At 45.1% G+C, this 15,259-nt stretch overlaps 1 protein-coding gene and 1 pseudogene across 1 annotated transcript; both read left to right on the forward strand.

Moving 5' to 3' along the window:
* The first annotated feature begins 5,670 nt into the window (after positions 1 to 5,670).
* LOC125534400 lies at positions 5,671 to 5,973 on the forward strand (annotated as a pseudogene).
* A 1,776-nt stretch (positions 5,974 to 7,749) lies between these two features.
* LOC125534401 lies at positions 7,750 to 8,340 on the forward strand. The gene has a single exon (XM_048697647.1). It carries the CDS (start codon positions 7,900 to 7,902, stop codon positions 8,176 to 8,178), a length of 279 nt encoding a protein of 92 aa, XP_048553604.1. The 5' UTR covers positions 7,750 to 7,899; the 3' UTR covers positions 8,179 to 8,340.
* Positions 8,341 to 15,259: the final 6,919 nt, after the last annotated feature.

A 15,259-nucleotide genomic window follows, 5' to 3' on the forward strand; every position in this document is an offset into this window, starting at 1 on the left:
GCCATTGGGAGCCAGCCGAATGAAGCTCCTCAGGTTTGTCTCGTACCATTTATATCTTCAAATGTAACCTTGTGATTCTTATCCAAAATCAAAATTAAGTACTCCCTCCAATCCATATTAATTGTCGCCGATTTAGTTCAAATGTCCAAGGAGTAGCTGAATTTGAGCGCACAATTCTGTAATTCCTGATCAAGCAGATTTATACCTTTCCCTGAGTGGCTAATTGTCTCTCCTTGGACATTTGAATTCTGATGAATGTGAATATTAAAATGCATGTTATAAAAAAAATTAATCTTTCCAACTCACACTGCACTGTACATACAAATTTATTATTGTTGGTTCTTTTGTTTCTTGCACATTTTACAAGTGATTATTTCTTTGCCTGGGATAGTTTCAGTGCCGAATTGTTGGTTCTGTTGTTTTTGGCACATTCTGGTAGTATAGTCCATTTTTGCCTGTGAGCCAGTGTCTGTACTGAACCGTATTCTGTAGTTTCTTGCACATTCTGTTGTTTCTTTCTTGCACACAGAGTCTCATATACTGAACTGTTCGTTCTGTTGTTCCTTGCAGGATTTGGCATGACATGCTAAAATTTTGGAGAAGAACAAGGCGTGGCATGGTGAAAAGTGCATCATTTTGCCCCGCCGGTGAACATCGTGGTCAGTGGTTATGTTTGCGAGAAGAAAAAAACCTATCGTGGTCAGTGGTCATCACATCGTCAAGTGGATGTTTTCTTGGTGTTATCATCCTTGTCTCGTTGATTCTTTATGATTTGAGCTTCTTTGTTGAAGCTTAATGTGTTATTTTCATCTGGTTGCTCCTCTTCTTAAGATTGGAGCACTGATCTTATGCACAACCCTTCACGACAGTTCCGAGCCTCTTTGCGTGCGCACGTCCCATGGAAACCGACACCTGACAGCAATAGCAGTGGATGTTTCTTCTTCCTTGTGACTAGAGTTGTTTTGACAGTAACTTGGATTATGAGGTAATGAAGATTGTTTCACATTACTATATATCTTGTGGATACTTTAATCGCCTCAAAGCATTGGTTTGTCGATATATTACTGTTAGGCATGCAAATGTACCAGATTAAGTAAGGGAAAGGAAGGCAACTTACCTCAAAATTATGCTGAAAATTCTGTTTTGGTCCCAAGCAAAACGTTGTAAAAAAATGCAGTAGCAGTTGCGGGCATGTCAAACAAGTGATTTGATTTGATTTGCATCAAAGGACTGAAAGGAATTTTTCCTTGAGAACTTGGAATAGTGATGGTAACTGAGAATTATATCACGCTAAAAAACTAAGAATTATATCAGTAATTGTTACTGTCCTGGGATGATAAGCAGTTGCACTGTCGCCTCAGCTATTGTTTTTGTTTCCGTGGAGCATTTTAATATTCACATTCACATTCAGAATTCAGATATAAAATTATGCTGCGGAGACTGTATTCTCAGTTTCTGAATGCAAGCAGTGTAGCTAGCCCACCGAAATCTAGAGGCAGCCAATCTGCTACTTTTACAATTTGTGTCTATTAATAGTTTATGTTATTATGTGACCTGATTTCATGGAGGGAACGAGGATTGCTTTATTTCCTAACAAATAGTAACAATTACAGTGAGCTTTTTGTGTGTTGTCCAGGCACAGGCATCATTAGGCCAGCAGTCTGAAGGTAGAGGAAGGTGCATAGCAGCACATGATCCGTCCTGTACCAGCAATGGAGAGGAAATCTATAGCAATGGAAGAGAGGAGATTTAGTGTACTACCATCCATCCATGGGATCCATCCAATGCTACCATTGTGTTGTGTAATGAGTCAATATTTCAGTATCATCCTCACACACAAAAAGATGCTTCAGTATTATATTACGTTGTAATAGTTTTTTTTTAACAACAAAAGGCGCTCGAAGCGCCAAATTCATTTCAGCTCAGAAACAGTGTACAACGTGAATTACAAACGCCTGAACCTGAAAATTTGAGAGAAGAGACACCACAGGACAGGAACTATGTCTATGAGCTGAAGCGAAGCAACAAACTTGAGGTTCAACCCTAGAATGAAGAACCTGATGAGCTACATTGTGTGCTATGCCATTAATTTCCCTAGAAATGTGAAACACTCGAGGTTGTAAGCTGTTAGCATGCTTGAAGAAATCAGCCAAAGGCTTCCTGATGCTCCAAGGGGTGGTAGATTCCACAATCTTGCCGATAGCAGCCACCAAAGATAAAGAGAGGCAATCCATGAGAAAGGTTGGCTGAAGAATATTGAGCTTATTAGCCACTTGAGCTGCAAAAGAAAGAGCCAGAGCTTCTGCATGTAGAGGAGAAGTAGTGGGAGGAGCTGATGCTTGAATTTGCACATTGATTTCAAAACGATCTTGAGGCAAAACAAGATAGACCCCTATTCCAGTAGCAACTGCTCCCTGTAATAGACCAGGAACTTTTGAACTTCTGGAAGTAGCGTCAGAAAACATTTTGGTCCCTGTAATGAGCAAATCCGACTTAAGAGTTCGACCCTGCGTAGGAAGATGATCAGGAGGACAAAGAACTTGTGGCATCACCTGCATCTTAGAGAAATGAGGCAAGTCATTATAAGAATCAGAGGACAAGGCCATAGTAGCAATGTGCACATGATGAGGAAGAGCGTTTTTCCTGTCAAAAAGAAAATCATTTCTAGCCTTCCAAAGACACCATAAGAAATTAAGAATGTTAGAGATAGAACCATTAGGATGTCCCATTTGAAGCAAGGCAATAAGGATAGAATGCATGGAAGTATGACCTTGGATTAAAACATCAGACCTAATAAACCAAGGATAGTCAAACCAAGCAGCACGAGCAAAGGGACAAAGAAAAAATAAATGGGATTCATCCTCCTGATGGCCACACCTACAACAGTTTTTAGATATATGAACAGAGAGTCGACTAGCTCGCAAACCTGTAGGCAATGCCCTTCTAAGAAGCCTCCACGCAAAAGTTTGTACCCTAGGCAAAACCTGTTTTTGTTTCCAAACCATCTTGAGAAGATTCTTCAATTCCAAAGAAAGAACAGAAGGAGCATTTCTGGTAACTGCATGAATGTCCTGCAAACAAAGCTTATAAGCAGATTTGGAAGAACAAATGCCATTCGGAGTGAGATCCCAACAAAGCAAGTCTGGACCATCATCATTGATAATATCAGTTTGGAGAATAATTGAGGCCATAGGTTGCTGGAAAAGTAAATGAACAAGCTCATTATTCCAAATTTTTTGTCCAGGGAGCCAAAGATCTTTAACTAAAGAAGGATATCTAAAGCCCGGTTCTTGAATAATGAGATGTTCATGAATGGAAGTCCAAAGGGAGCACCAAGGTGTGCTCCAAATAGAGATATTACCTTGAGTTAATTGGTAAAAAGAATGAGCTTTCAATTTAGGAATCATTTTTAATACCAAAGCCCAAAAAGCAGATTTAGGAGCAGAAGAATGAGCAACCCAGATGGAGGAGTCATGAAAATATTTAGCCTTAAGAACTAAATACAGCTGAGAAAAGGGGATTTAGCAATTCTCCAAGCAGCTGCAAGAACAAGACTCTCATTGATAGCCTTCAAATTTCTTATGCCCAGTCCACCTTCTTCTTTAGAATTGCATATGTCTTTTCATGCACAAAGACAAAGACTCCTTGAAGAATCATTCTCCCTAACACCTGTCCACCAGAAATTTCTAATGACAGCAGTGAGCTTTGCAATAAACTTCTTTGTGAACAAGATGTTAGCCATATAATAAACAGGAATAGCAGAGAAAACAGAGCAAATCAATTCAAGCCTCGCAGCATGAGAAAGCATATTGGCTTTGTAAGCAGGCAATTTATTCATAAATTTATCAAGAACAAAGTTATAGGCGGCAGTTCTATTTTTAGCAGGAAGAATAAGCGGATGACCAAGATGAGTGAAATTGGTATCCATGGAGGAAACAGGAAAAACTTGCTTAATCTCCTGCCTTGTAGGTTGACTAACTCGAGAACTAAAGAGAATGGCAGATTTGGCCCAGTTTGGAGTTTGACCTGAAATAGAACAAAAGTGGTGAATGAGCTGAGCCATAGCAGTGGCTTCCTAAATAGTGGCTTGACCACAAACCAACAAATCATCTGCAAACAACAGAGAATGAATAGAAGGGCAATTTGGTCCAAGCGTTTAGTAGTAGGCATCGCACTAAACCCACATATCCCACTTAATAATATGTTGGTTTTGACAGGCATCCCATGCCAGAGACCTGACATCGCCTGAGAGGCGGCGAGCGGAGAAGGCTGCGAAGGGGCTGAGGACGGTCATGTACCTCAGCTGATGGGGCCCAAATTAGGAGCACTAGTAGCTGGGGTGTTGAGTTCGTTGCAGCTTATGCTTATGTTATGTGACAATCCCCATGTGATCGGTTGTAAACATACCATGATGATGACAATGATGAAAATTTCTGCTATGAGTTTACATCACCCTCCTTGTTCATGTGCTTATGTGACTAGTTTCCGGACAAAAGGCCAAAGGCCACAATCTTTATCAAGAGAGGAAGAAAGTTGAGTTACACAGAGAGAGTAACCCAGCAAAGCAAGCAGAGAGGCATACAGAGAAAACAGAGCAGCTTCGGCTACGTGCACAAAAAGGATGGAGCAGGGGGGAAACAGAAAAGGAGTTTGATCTCAGTGATACACCCGGCTGCCCTCCAACATCTCACTCACATCTTCTCTGATCATTCCGAACACCTCCAGGTCGCTGCAAATGGCGGCCGTTAGAGATGTCGGTGTTGTGTTCCTTCCAGCCAAATTCTTCTTTTCTGATTACTATTTTCATGGAGTCGACCTGCTGGATCTGTATCTGTGGCTCGAGTCGGCCGGCTGTGCATGCGATGAGATCGTTAGTGGCGAACCTGTTATGAATTTCGTTGATCTGCACTCTGCTGAATGGACGGCACGATACAAAGTTCAACTAAAAGCTTGATCAGAGTGGTGTCATTTACTAAGACCACATTCATAAGTTAAGTATAAACGTTTTTTTTTCTGATCAAAGTGATGACAGAGTGGGACACAGAGTGGAACGCTGACACGAAGAAGCAGACCGTCATGGCCGGCTGGTATCGTGGAAACCATGGCCTACGGATCTGGTTTCCCTGCCCGTCCGCGTCTGCCCGATAGCATGTGGCCAGAAGGTGTAGTTAGCCTTCCCAAAACAGAGAGAAGATTGTTAGTGTTTAATCATCACTTGCCGATCCCAAAACAGGGAGAAGATTCGGGCTGGACTGAATGAACAACTCTAGGTTGGCAGATCTGCATGATGCAGAGACTATTCCCAGCAAGTGGATAACACACTGGCTTCCGCACAGTGACAAGCTGACAGCAGCGCATAACTTGTTGCACGCCGCAATTCACAGCCTCGGCTGGCGTCCGACAGCAACCTGAGGCGCCAAGCTAGCTAGGCACCCGGTTTCCGCCCACGAGGCCACGCCTAGTCCACAAACCACGCGCGCGCTCGTACGAGGCAGCTTGCTAGCGACGGCCGGTTACCCATGCCAACATCGGCATCTCCCTGGTGATCTCCTATGAAACTACCGTGAGGTGCACCACCATTTGGCAAGCAGCCGAGCAAACTTACACACACAGCAACGAACGAAACACTCACTCGAGCTCGGCTATACCTGGAATCGTGCAATTAGTCAGATGGCGAGCGGCAACGGGAAGGTTACGTTCTCGTCCTAGGCGGCGGCGATGAGCGTGGGTGTGGGCACGGTGGAGGCGCTCAAGGAGCGGCACGCCGGGCTGTGCCGCTGGAATTACCACGCGCTCCCGTGCGTCCAACAGCGCTTCGGTAGTACTAATGCGGCCGCCGGGAACGGCGCCTGCACCAAGGGCAAGGTGCCGCTCGCTGCCGGCGGGGCGGCGGCGAGGAGGAAGGCGAGGCAGGAGCAGGAGGAGGAGCTCCGGACTGTCATGTACCTCAGCAACTGGGGACCCAACAACTAACTAGCTGACTAGTCATCGGTCACGGCCCTTTAGATCTTTTTAGAGCATCTCTAGCACATCCGTATAAGTGATCAAATATATAAAATAATCATTTTTTATAATTTCAGTAAAAAAACGAGTCTGAATAGATTCCTTAAAATCCTTCGATTCTTAAAAAAATTTAAGGGACTCTGTAAACGCGAATGCGAAACCTTTGTATATACAGTTTTGAGGACAACTTTAACAGGCCCTGCATATTGATCAACATTGACGGTTGAGGAATCTTTGCTTCCGCCAACGTCATGAAACTCGCCGCGGCCGTCCGCCGCCCGGCCACCGCGCTCGCCCGCACGCTGTCGGATAGCCGGCCGCTGTGCTCCCCGTGGCTCCGCGGCTCTCGAACGGAGCTAGCTAGCTCAATCCATTGGAACAGCTAGCAGCTTAATGGATTCGAAGAGCTAGCTAGCTAGCTCGATGCGCCGGCAGTTTGATCCGGCCGCCCTGGCCTCCGTCTGCGCCGCGCTCGTCTCACGTTTTTTCTCGTCTGTTTATCTGCCGGATTGACACGAAAAAGAGGACGATTAAAAAAAGAGCTAGCTGGTCTATTTGATATATTTAAAGAATATTTTTTACGGGTTGATTATACGAGCTCTGAGTCTGTCTTTGCCCACGCCGGTCTGTATATATCTTTTTCCGCGAACTATAAAAGACTTATGGAGGTCGATATTTTGTGAAGTCTGTTAAAGATGCTCTTAGAAGATGGCCGGATTGGTTTGCGCTAGCCGCACCACTTCATGTGGCTGGATGATGTGAACTCAGCTCAGTATGCACGCTGACTCTCGAGCTCGTGCAAGACACGGTACTTTACGAGAGTGGCGTTTTGGCGTACGAAACTGCTCTATGAACGACAAAACATGGACAATATGTGGACGACAATAAATCTAACGGCCGTTGCACCGCTGTGGACATGCATGTGTGTGGCCAGATTATCACTGTCGTTTATGAGTCGTCTGAGTTTGTCGTCCGTATAGCAATGTTCTTTGGCATATGGGAGCGCATGCTCCAGTTTTTAAAATGTGTGTTAAGCATATTTTGAAATGTTAAAAAATTCCAAACAAAAACTTGATGCGTACATCTGAATATTGTACATGCTCACAAAGTTGTTTCGCGAAAAACAGACAAATTATATGTCGCGTTTGAAAAAGACAAAAATCCGGTGTTACAAAATGCATTTCACAAGACATCCTTTTGTCTTTTTTACACAAGTCATAAAAAATATCGGTTTTCTCCGAAACTTGACGTGCACACATAAAATGTCGAGATGTATGTGCCAAACTTTTGTTTCAATTTTTTTCACACTTCGAAATATTTTTTCCGCATGCAGGAGCTTGCGCTCCTGGGAGCACCAACAAATTTCCGGTACTTCACATACTTTCATGATCCGGAAGGATTTCAGAAACTGAGATTGGCATCGCTTCCAGCCTCCTCTTGTCTAAACTACTTCGTCGTCCATCACTCGTATCTCAACTCTGCCGCCTTGGTCCGATCCCAGTGGACAAAACCAGCCGCTCGGCCGCAAGAAAACTAGACAAGGTTTCTCTCAAAAAAAAAAAAACTAGACAAGGCGAGATAGGCCGCCACCTCCACCGGGATATCGACAGCGAGAGGTGCGGCGCAACTAAGCAAAGGTGTCTTCAAAGGCACCCGGTATCCTGGAAAACCAGCACCGGCGGCCGGCTGTTTTGCTCCGGCTCTCCCGTATATAAACCCAGGCTACTCCCACTCCTCCTCCCATCAACACAAACAGGCATCAGTTCAGGCAGTCCACAAAAAACGAACAAGCATCAGCACACTTTCTTCACTACCGCAAGTTCAGTAGCTCTACAGACACAGAGATCACAATTCAGTATCTTCTCTCCAGCAACTTGGGAACAAGAAGGGGAGGAGATGGCTGGTCCAGCGAAGGCTTCGTGGATGGTGGCGATGGGCGTGGGCGCCGTGGAGGCGCTCAAGGACCAGGCCGGGCTCTGCCGCTGGAACTATGCCCTCAGGTCCATCCATCGGACAGCCAAGGCAAAGGCCAACGTCCGCGGCGGCGGCGGCGTCTCGCAAGGCAAGAAGCAGCTTCCGACCTCTGCGGCGGCAGTGACGGAGAGGCGGCGAGCAGACAAGGCCGAGGAGGGGCTGAGGACGGTCATGTACCTCAGCTGCTGGGGCCCAAACTAGGAGTACTATAGTAGCTAGAGGTGTTGTGTTCGTCGGAGCAAAGTATGCAGCCATGGCCTGAGACCTGGCTGATTGCCCTTTCCCCACCGTTGTAAGATACCACAGTGATGATGATGATGATGATGATGATGATGATGATGATGAAGAAAGTTTCGGCCTCAATTTACGACTGTATATCACCCTACCTTGCCATACCTTGCCATTGTGCTTCTGTGACTAGTTTCCTAAAGGCCGAAGGCCAATCCTTATCAAAAGAGGCAGAAAAATGTTGAGAGTTGCACAGGGAGAGCAACTCCGCAAAGCTGAGAAGCAAGCCGAAAACAGAGCAGGTTCGGCTACCTATATGTCGCAGTCCAACTCTGCAGAAAGGATGGAACAGGGGAAAACAACAAGGGAGTTGAATCTCAAAGAACTCGCATAGCATGCCGAAAACAGAGCAGGTTCAGCTACCCGTACACAGCAGCCCAACTCTGCGCTCCAAGATCTCGCATCTTCTCTTGATCAATTCGAACATCTCCAGTCGCTCTGCAAGCGGTGTCCGTTAGAGTCTTAGAGATTCCAGCGTTGCGCTCCTTCCAACCAAATTCTTCTTCTCTGATTATATATTTTGATGAAGTCTGACCTGCTAGATGTGCTTTCTGTCGCTCCGGCTGTGCATGCGAGGCGAACCTGTTGTTCTGAATTTATTTTCTCGGCAATCTGCTCAACGGACAAAATAACATGTTAAACTAAAAGAATGATCAGAGTGATCTTTTTAATAAGACAACATTAATAAGTTCAGTAAACGTGTTTACTGGTAATCAGAGTGATGACCGAGTGAGACACAACACGGTCCACTTTCCAGTTGCAGTGGCCGGCTGGTATCGTTGAAACCATGGCCACCGGCCTCCGGTTTTCCCTGCCCGTCCGCGTCTCCCCAAGAGCAGAGCATGTGGCCAAAAATCCTACAGTACTTAACCTACGTGTTGCAGAAAGGAGGATTGTTATTAGTCTAATAATCACTTGCATATCCTAAGAGGGGGGAGACGATTACCGCACGCTGCGTGCCTCGAATAGTCGAATAAACTCTACCTTGGCAGATTTGCGTGATTGAGCGATCTTTGTCTTCCCGTGTGCTAAAAGCAAGACAATTCATGGGCCACCACCAAGCCTGATCTGATCATCTGATGTACCACCTCCGTTCGGAATTACTTATCGCAGAAATAGATGTATCTAGACATATTTTAGTTGAGCTGTTTTACGGTGATTGGGTTAGTACTCGGAGTACTTAGCAGTACTTACATGTCTGATCACGTCTGATTTTTATTAGCCGTCAGATCTTGCGGGGAATTTTAATTGATTAAATTTAATATGTTAATTGCGATAAGGGCATAATGGTTCAGGGGGAAATATCTTTTCTTGAACCGATCACCTGAGGACCAGATCCATGTCTACTCGATCCAGTTCAGAATCCTCCTCCGATCTATTCGTCGCCGCTCGCCGCTCCTGACCTTCTCCGTCCTCGACCTGCCCGGCGAGAGGAATAAATTCATCGTCCTCGTCCTCCACCCAACCAACCCCAGCCCCCCACGCCGTCACCGAAGAAGAAGAAGGCCGGATCTGCGCCGGCTGAATCGGCGGCGACCGCGACGGGCGATCCCATCTCTTCGCGCGTACCATCCTTAAGGTATGAATTCGGCTTGCCGTTCTGCTCGTTCTCTTGGCCGTTGCGCCCCTCCACCGTGCATGCAGTACAACCTCAACCCCACAAGATCCGGGTACGGACTAGAACAACGAATGGAAAGCTTCATCGTGGCATAGTTTCTCTTGAGCTAATCGCATCATGTTTGTTTAAGTAAGATGTTGACGTTTGAGATGAGATATACTAAAGAAAGATGAGATACGGGTTCCATAGTTCACTTAATTTAGTTTATTAAAGTCATCATCACTTTAGGTTTGCATAGCGCATGAAATATAGGTTAAAGAAAGATGAGATACTACTTGTTGGACGTTGATGATTGGTTTCCCTCACATGTCAAACCAGCAAAGTCTTTTCCATGCACTTGTCTTTGCCTATGAGCTATTTTACACCTGCAACATTGATAAACAGAAAGATGTTGATGATTGGTTTCCCTCACATGTCATATGCAGGAAGACATGGCGTATGCAAGTGATGAGAGTATGTTCGAGTATGTAAATGTTGTCAGCAAGATGTTTGATAGTGAGGCTGAAGGCTATGAATTCTACAACAAATATGCTCTTCAAAAAGGTTTTAGTGTGAGGAAAAGCTACGTTGAGTGGGATGGATCCAACAAATACATAACTTTAAGGAAAATTGTGTGTAGTCGTCAAGGGTTTCGCGAAGATAAGCACATGAAAAGAAAGATGGAAGATAGAAAGAGGAGGCCACGAAGTTTAACTCGTGTTGGGTGTAATGCTAAATTGGTCATTACGAGACAGGAGGAAACCGGTCGGTGGTTTGTCAAGGATTTCATCGATGAGCACAGCCATCCTCTAGCCCCACGGGATCTTTCTTGTCTGCTGCGTTCACACAGACGAATTAGCGATGAGCAGAAAGCGGACATTGCGGACATGGAAAAATGTGGGATCCGCAAATACCGTATTATGGATATTTTGTGCTTTCAATACGGTGGATTTGATAAGGTTGGATGCATAAAGAGGGACGTTTATAATTTCTGCCATGCTAATAAGCAGGAGACAATCAGTGCCGGTGATGCTAAAACGGTGATCATGCACATGATGGCGAGGCGAGAGCGAGATGTGGATTTTTTCTTCAAGTACTTGGTAGACGAGCATGGCCATCTGAAGGGACTGTTCTGGGCTGATAGTCAATCGCGACTTGACTACGAGGCTTTCGGAGACGTCATTGTTTTCGATAGCACATACAGAACCAACAAATACAATCTGCCATTCGTGCCTTTTGTCGGGTTGAATCACCACCGCAGCACTGTTATATTTGGCTGTGGTATAATTTCTCATGAAACAAGCCAGGCATACGAGTGGATGTTGCGGACCTTTTCTGATTGCATGGCATAGAAGCATCCGATATCTGTGATCACAGATGGGGACCTTGCAATGCAGAGAGCAATAAGGGTGGTCTGGCCAGACTCAAACCATAGACTATGTATATGGCACATTCAGCAGAACATTGTACGACATCTGAATGATGACGACGTAAAGGAGGAATTCAGATCTTTCATTTATGATACTTCTTCCATTGAAGAGCATGAGATAAAATGGATACAATTCTTACAACGAATAAAGTAACCAGTGAGGAGTCTTGGCTGCATCAGATGTATCAGATGAGAAAGTTGTGGTGTGCTCCATATCTTGAGGGGCGTTGTTTCCTAGGATTGAGCAGCAATCAGAGGAGTAAGAGCTTGAACTCTGTGCTACATACGCATCTTGAGGGTAAGATGTCGTTGTTTGAAATGCTAGAGCACTATGAGCGTTGCCTTGCGTCGCGACGGATTAACGAAGCTCTCCATGACGTCGAAGCCTTGCAGTCCGTTCCATTTACAGAGGAAAATGCTTCGCCGCTTGAGAAACACGCCGCAACAGTTTTCACACCTAGTGTCTTTAAGATGGTCTTATGGAGCATAGATGCTGTCAGCAAATGTCAGATTAGAGAGATACTAGATGGATCAGAAGATTCCACTTATGTTGTGTCCAAGCAGGATAGAATGGATAAAAAGTTTGGAGTGCGCATTGAAGAGCAAGGAGGTCTTTTGCACAGGGTGAGTTGTTCTTGCCGTAAGCTGGAATGCGCAGGCACACCATGTTCCCACATTTTTTACATATTGAGGATTTTAAAACAAACAATTCTGCCCGGTTGTTGCGTTCCCACTAGGTGGACTATGAATGCAAAATGTGCATACGCACCTACCAGAAAAAACCAGATGTATGACTATTCGCTAAGCCTGCAGAGGTACCGCGAGTTGCGGAATTGTATTCACGCCGCAATTTTCCAGGCATGCCACTCTGATGAGGACTATCACCGTCTAAAGATGCTTTTGCAAGCACAAAATCATGGCAAGCAATCAAGTTTTGAACAAGCTGACAGCAAGGAGTCAACTAATGCTCAGCATAACAGCATTAGGTTTGGCCTGTTGATGCCGCACTCGTAGAAAGTTGATAAGGTTCTGGATCCCGTGCATGTGCCAGGACAAGGTGCACTGAAGAAAAGGCTGCAGGCAAAGACAAAGAAGTCAAGATCACAGAATATCTGTGGCTATTGCAAGAAATCAGGTCACAATCGACGTAAATGCGCTAAATTGCTAGAGGTACGAAATATGTTCATATTTTTTTTGCATGTGTTTTACTCATAATTGATGTCCATGTGATTTATTCTATTCTTCTGTGTAGGATATCGAGGCTGAACTGTGATATCTACATACATCATGAACCGACGATGAGCCAGAGAAAGTCGTGTGCCATTCATGTTTGTGTGACGTGGTCTTTACATTCTATTTCATCGTGACAGTAATTTAGTGAAGTGCGGTTGTACTGGCATGTTACTGTATTAGTTCGACATCTTTCGTTTCCATTTTCTGTGTGTATCATTTGATGTCCAACTTTAAGAATGATGATGTATTTCGACAAATTGGGCACTATGATTCTTCACCCTTACTATGGTTGTCATGCACATTCATAATCATCATGCATATTCTTCATTTACAGAGCAATAATGACTGACGTATTTTTTAAATAAGCGGGGCCCACTAGGGTGTGCTTGGAAATCTTTGAAAAACCTCCATGCACGTTCATCTTCGCTGCATGCAAATCGGGCGGCAGCCGCTGTGCCAGTAGCTGTCAAGGCCTTGATGAATCACTATTCACATGCAGGTCCCCGACTCTTGCATGCAGGTCCCCGACTCTTGCATGCAGGTCCCCTTGAGGCATAGACCGATGTTTTCAGCAGTCAGTCTAGAGGGCATTATAAATTCAAAAAAATTTAAAAAAATTCAAAAACTTGGAAACCTAGTTTTGTTTGTGGAAGAGATCATGTGTGCCAAAACTGAGGTGATTTGGAGGTGGTCGAAAAAATGCCCGCATTCCTGGAGGGACCATTTGGTCTAACTTAAGCCAGTTTTTGAAAAAACGTGAATTTTTCCACCACCTCCAAATCACCCAAATTTTCTTGTACATGGTGACCCACATGTGCAAAACATGTGTATGCAAGAAAATTTTGAAAAAAATTATTTTACAATGCCCCCTTGAGGCATAGACCGATGTTTTCAGCATTCAGTCTAGAGGGCATTATAAATTCAAATTTTTTTAAAAAAATACAAAAACTTGGAAACCTAGTTTTGTTTGTGGAAGAGATCATGTGTGCCAAAACTGAGGTGATTTGGAGGTGGTCGAAAAAATGCACATTTCTGATATTTTCACAGGTTACAAAATATATTATTGGACAGAATATAGACAACACCACACAGCAACAGCACATTCATCCAATACAATAGAAGATAGCTCTCCGAATACAATTCATCATATTAGTCTCCGAATTCAAAAGACCGAACAAAGATAGAACATTACAAGTCTCGAGACCACGAGTAGCGAGTTTGTCTTCACATTACAAGTCGATATCGATCATCTAAACTACCATCACATAGAAGAGAGTTGCGGTCATCACGATGAGCATCATCGCGATGAAACTGGTCTTCATCCGGTTCCTCCAACGCTCCCACCTCTCTCCCGCTAGATAGCGGGCGTATCTAGATTCCGCCTCCGCCCTAGTGGTGTACCCTTTGTAACTGTTACCGCTGAAACGGTGAACCTGTCTCCGACACTCCTCCCAGTCGTCGTAGACTCCGGGAACCTTACCCTTGTACACGACATACGACGGCATCTCTATGCACAAGCGAAACAACAGACAATACATAAGCAATAAATAAGTATGCAACAAAAGGATCGGAAGAGAAAAGCAAGACATTAATAGCACAATTCATGGTCCTAGTAATAAATAGCATCGATTACATCTAAGTTTAACGACTGTCCAAACCAAAGAGACATACAATTCATTAAAGTTTAATTACAACATGAGCCAATCAATGTTTCAGAACTACACATAGCATCACTACTTTCGACTCGACTCATGGGACCGGAGCGTGGATGAAGCCGCCGTCTGTCCTGATGGTCATGAAATCGCGGGCGTTGTCAGCCTGCATTTGTAGCGTTGTGTCTATCTCACTGCACAGAACACGGAATGTTAGAAGAAATAAAGAACGATCGATGGATGCATTTTTTGCTGTTTTGGCTGATGTTGTTTTGGTGCTGTTTTCGTGCCATTTAGGATGGCTGCAGTGACTTTTTGGTGCCATTTTTGATCTGGTTGTTATTTTTTTTGTTTTGTTTCAGAAACAGGACAAACCAAAGGGCCCACGTCTCCCCTCCAGATTTTTCGAGGGCCAAAGGGCAGGACGTTTGAGTTTTCGTGGCAACTCCCCACGCCTCCCTTCCACTGGCAACTCCCCACGACTCCCCTCCACTGGCAACTCCCCAGGACGCAGGGAACTCCCCTCCTATTCCATTGCCGCTCAATCTGCCTCCCTCTGCCTCCCTCCTCATTCCATTGCCGCTCCATCTTCCTCCCTCTGCCTCCACCATCAAGCAACTCCCCTCTGCCTCCACCATCGCTGGCCAGGAGGGCAATGGTGGAGGAATCGTGGAGAAACTCCCCTCCGTCTGCCAAGAGAATGGCGGAGGCATCGTGGAGCAACTCCCCTCCGTCTACCAAGCATCACCAAGGTGAGGCATCTGGCAAGGAGCCGCTGGTGGTCGACGACGACGTTCTGGTCCCCGGGCAGAAGCAGGACTACACCGTGGCGCTCATGGTTGATATCCACCTGAAGAAGGAGAAGCTGGATGTCGTATGCACCAGCAATCCAGACGTAGCCGACAAGAGGATCCGCGAGATCAGGAGGAGGCTCGGCGGCATGTTTCCTCGGTCGATCGGCGTTGATGTCGAGTATACGAGGGAAGATGGACCTCCGCAAAAGGCTGCAGTTCTATAGTTATGCGTGGAGGATCTCGTCCTGGTATACCACATCACCGCGGCAACCAAATGGTAAAAACATCC

This window comes from Triticum urartu, chromosome 2 (assembly GCF_003073215.2).
Source record: "Triticum urartu cultivar G1812 chromosome 2, Tu2.1, whole genome shotgun sequence".
NCBI lineage: Eukaryota > Viridiplantae > Streptophyta > Magnoliopsida > Poales > Poaceae > Triticum > Triticum urartu.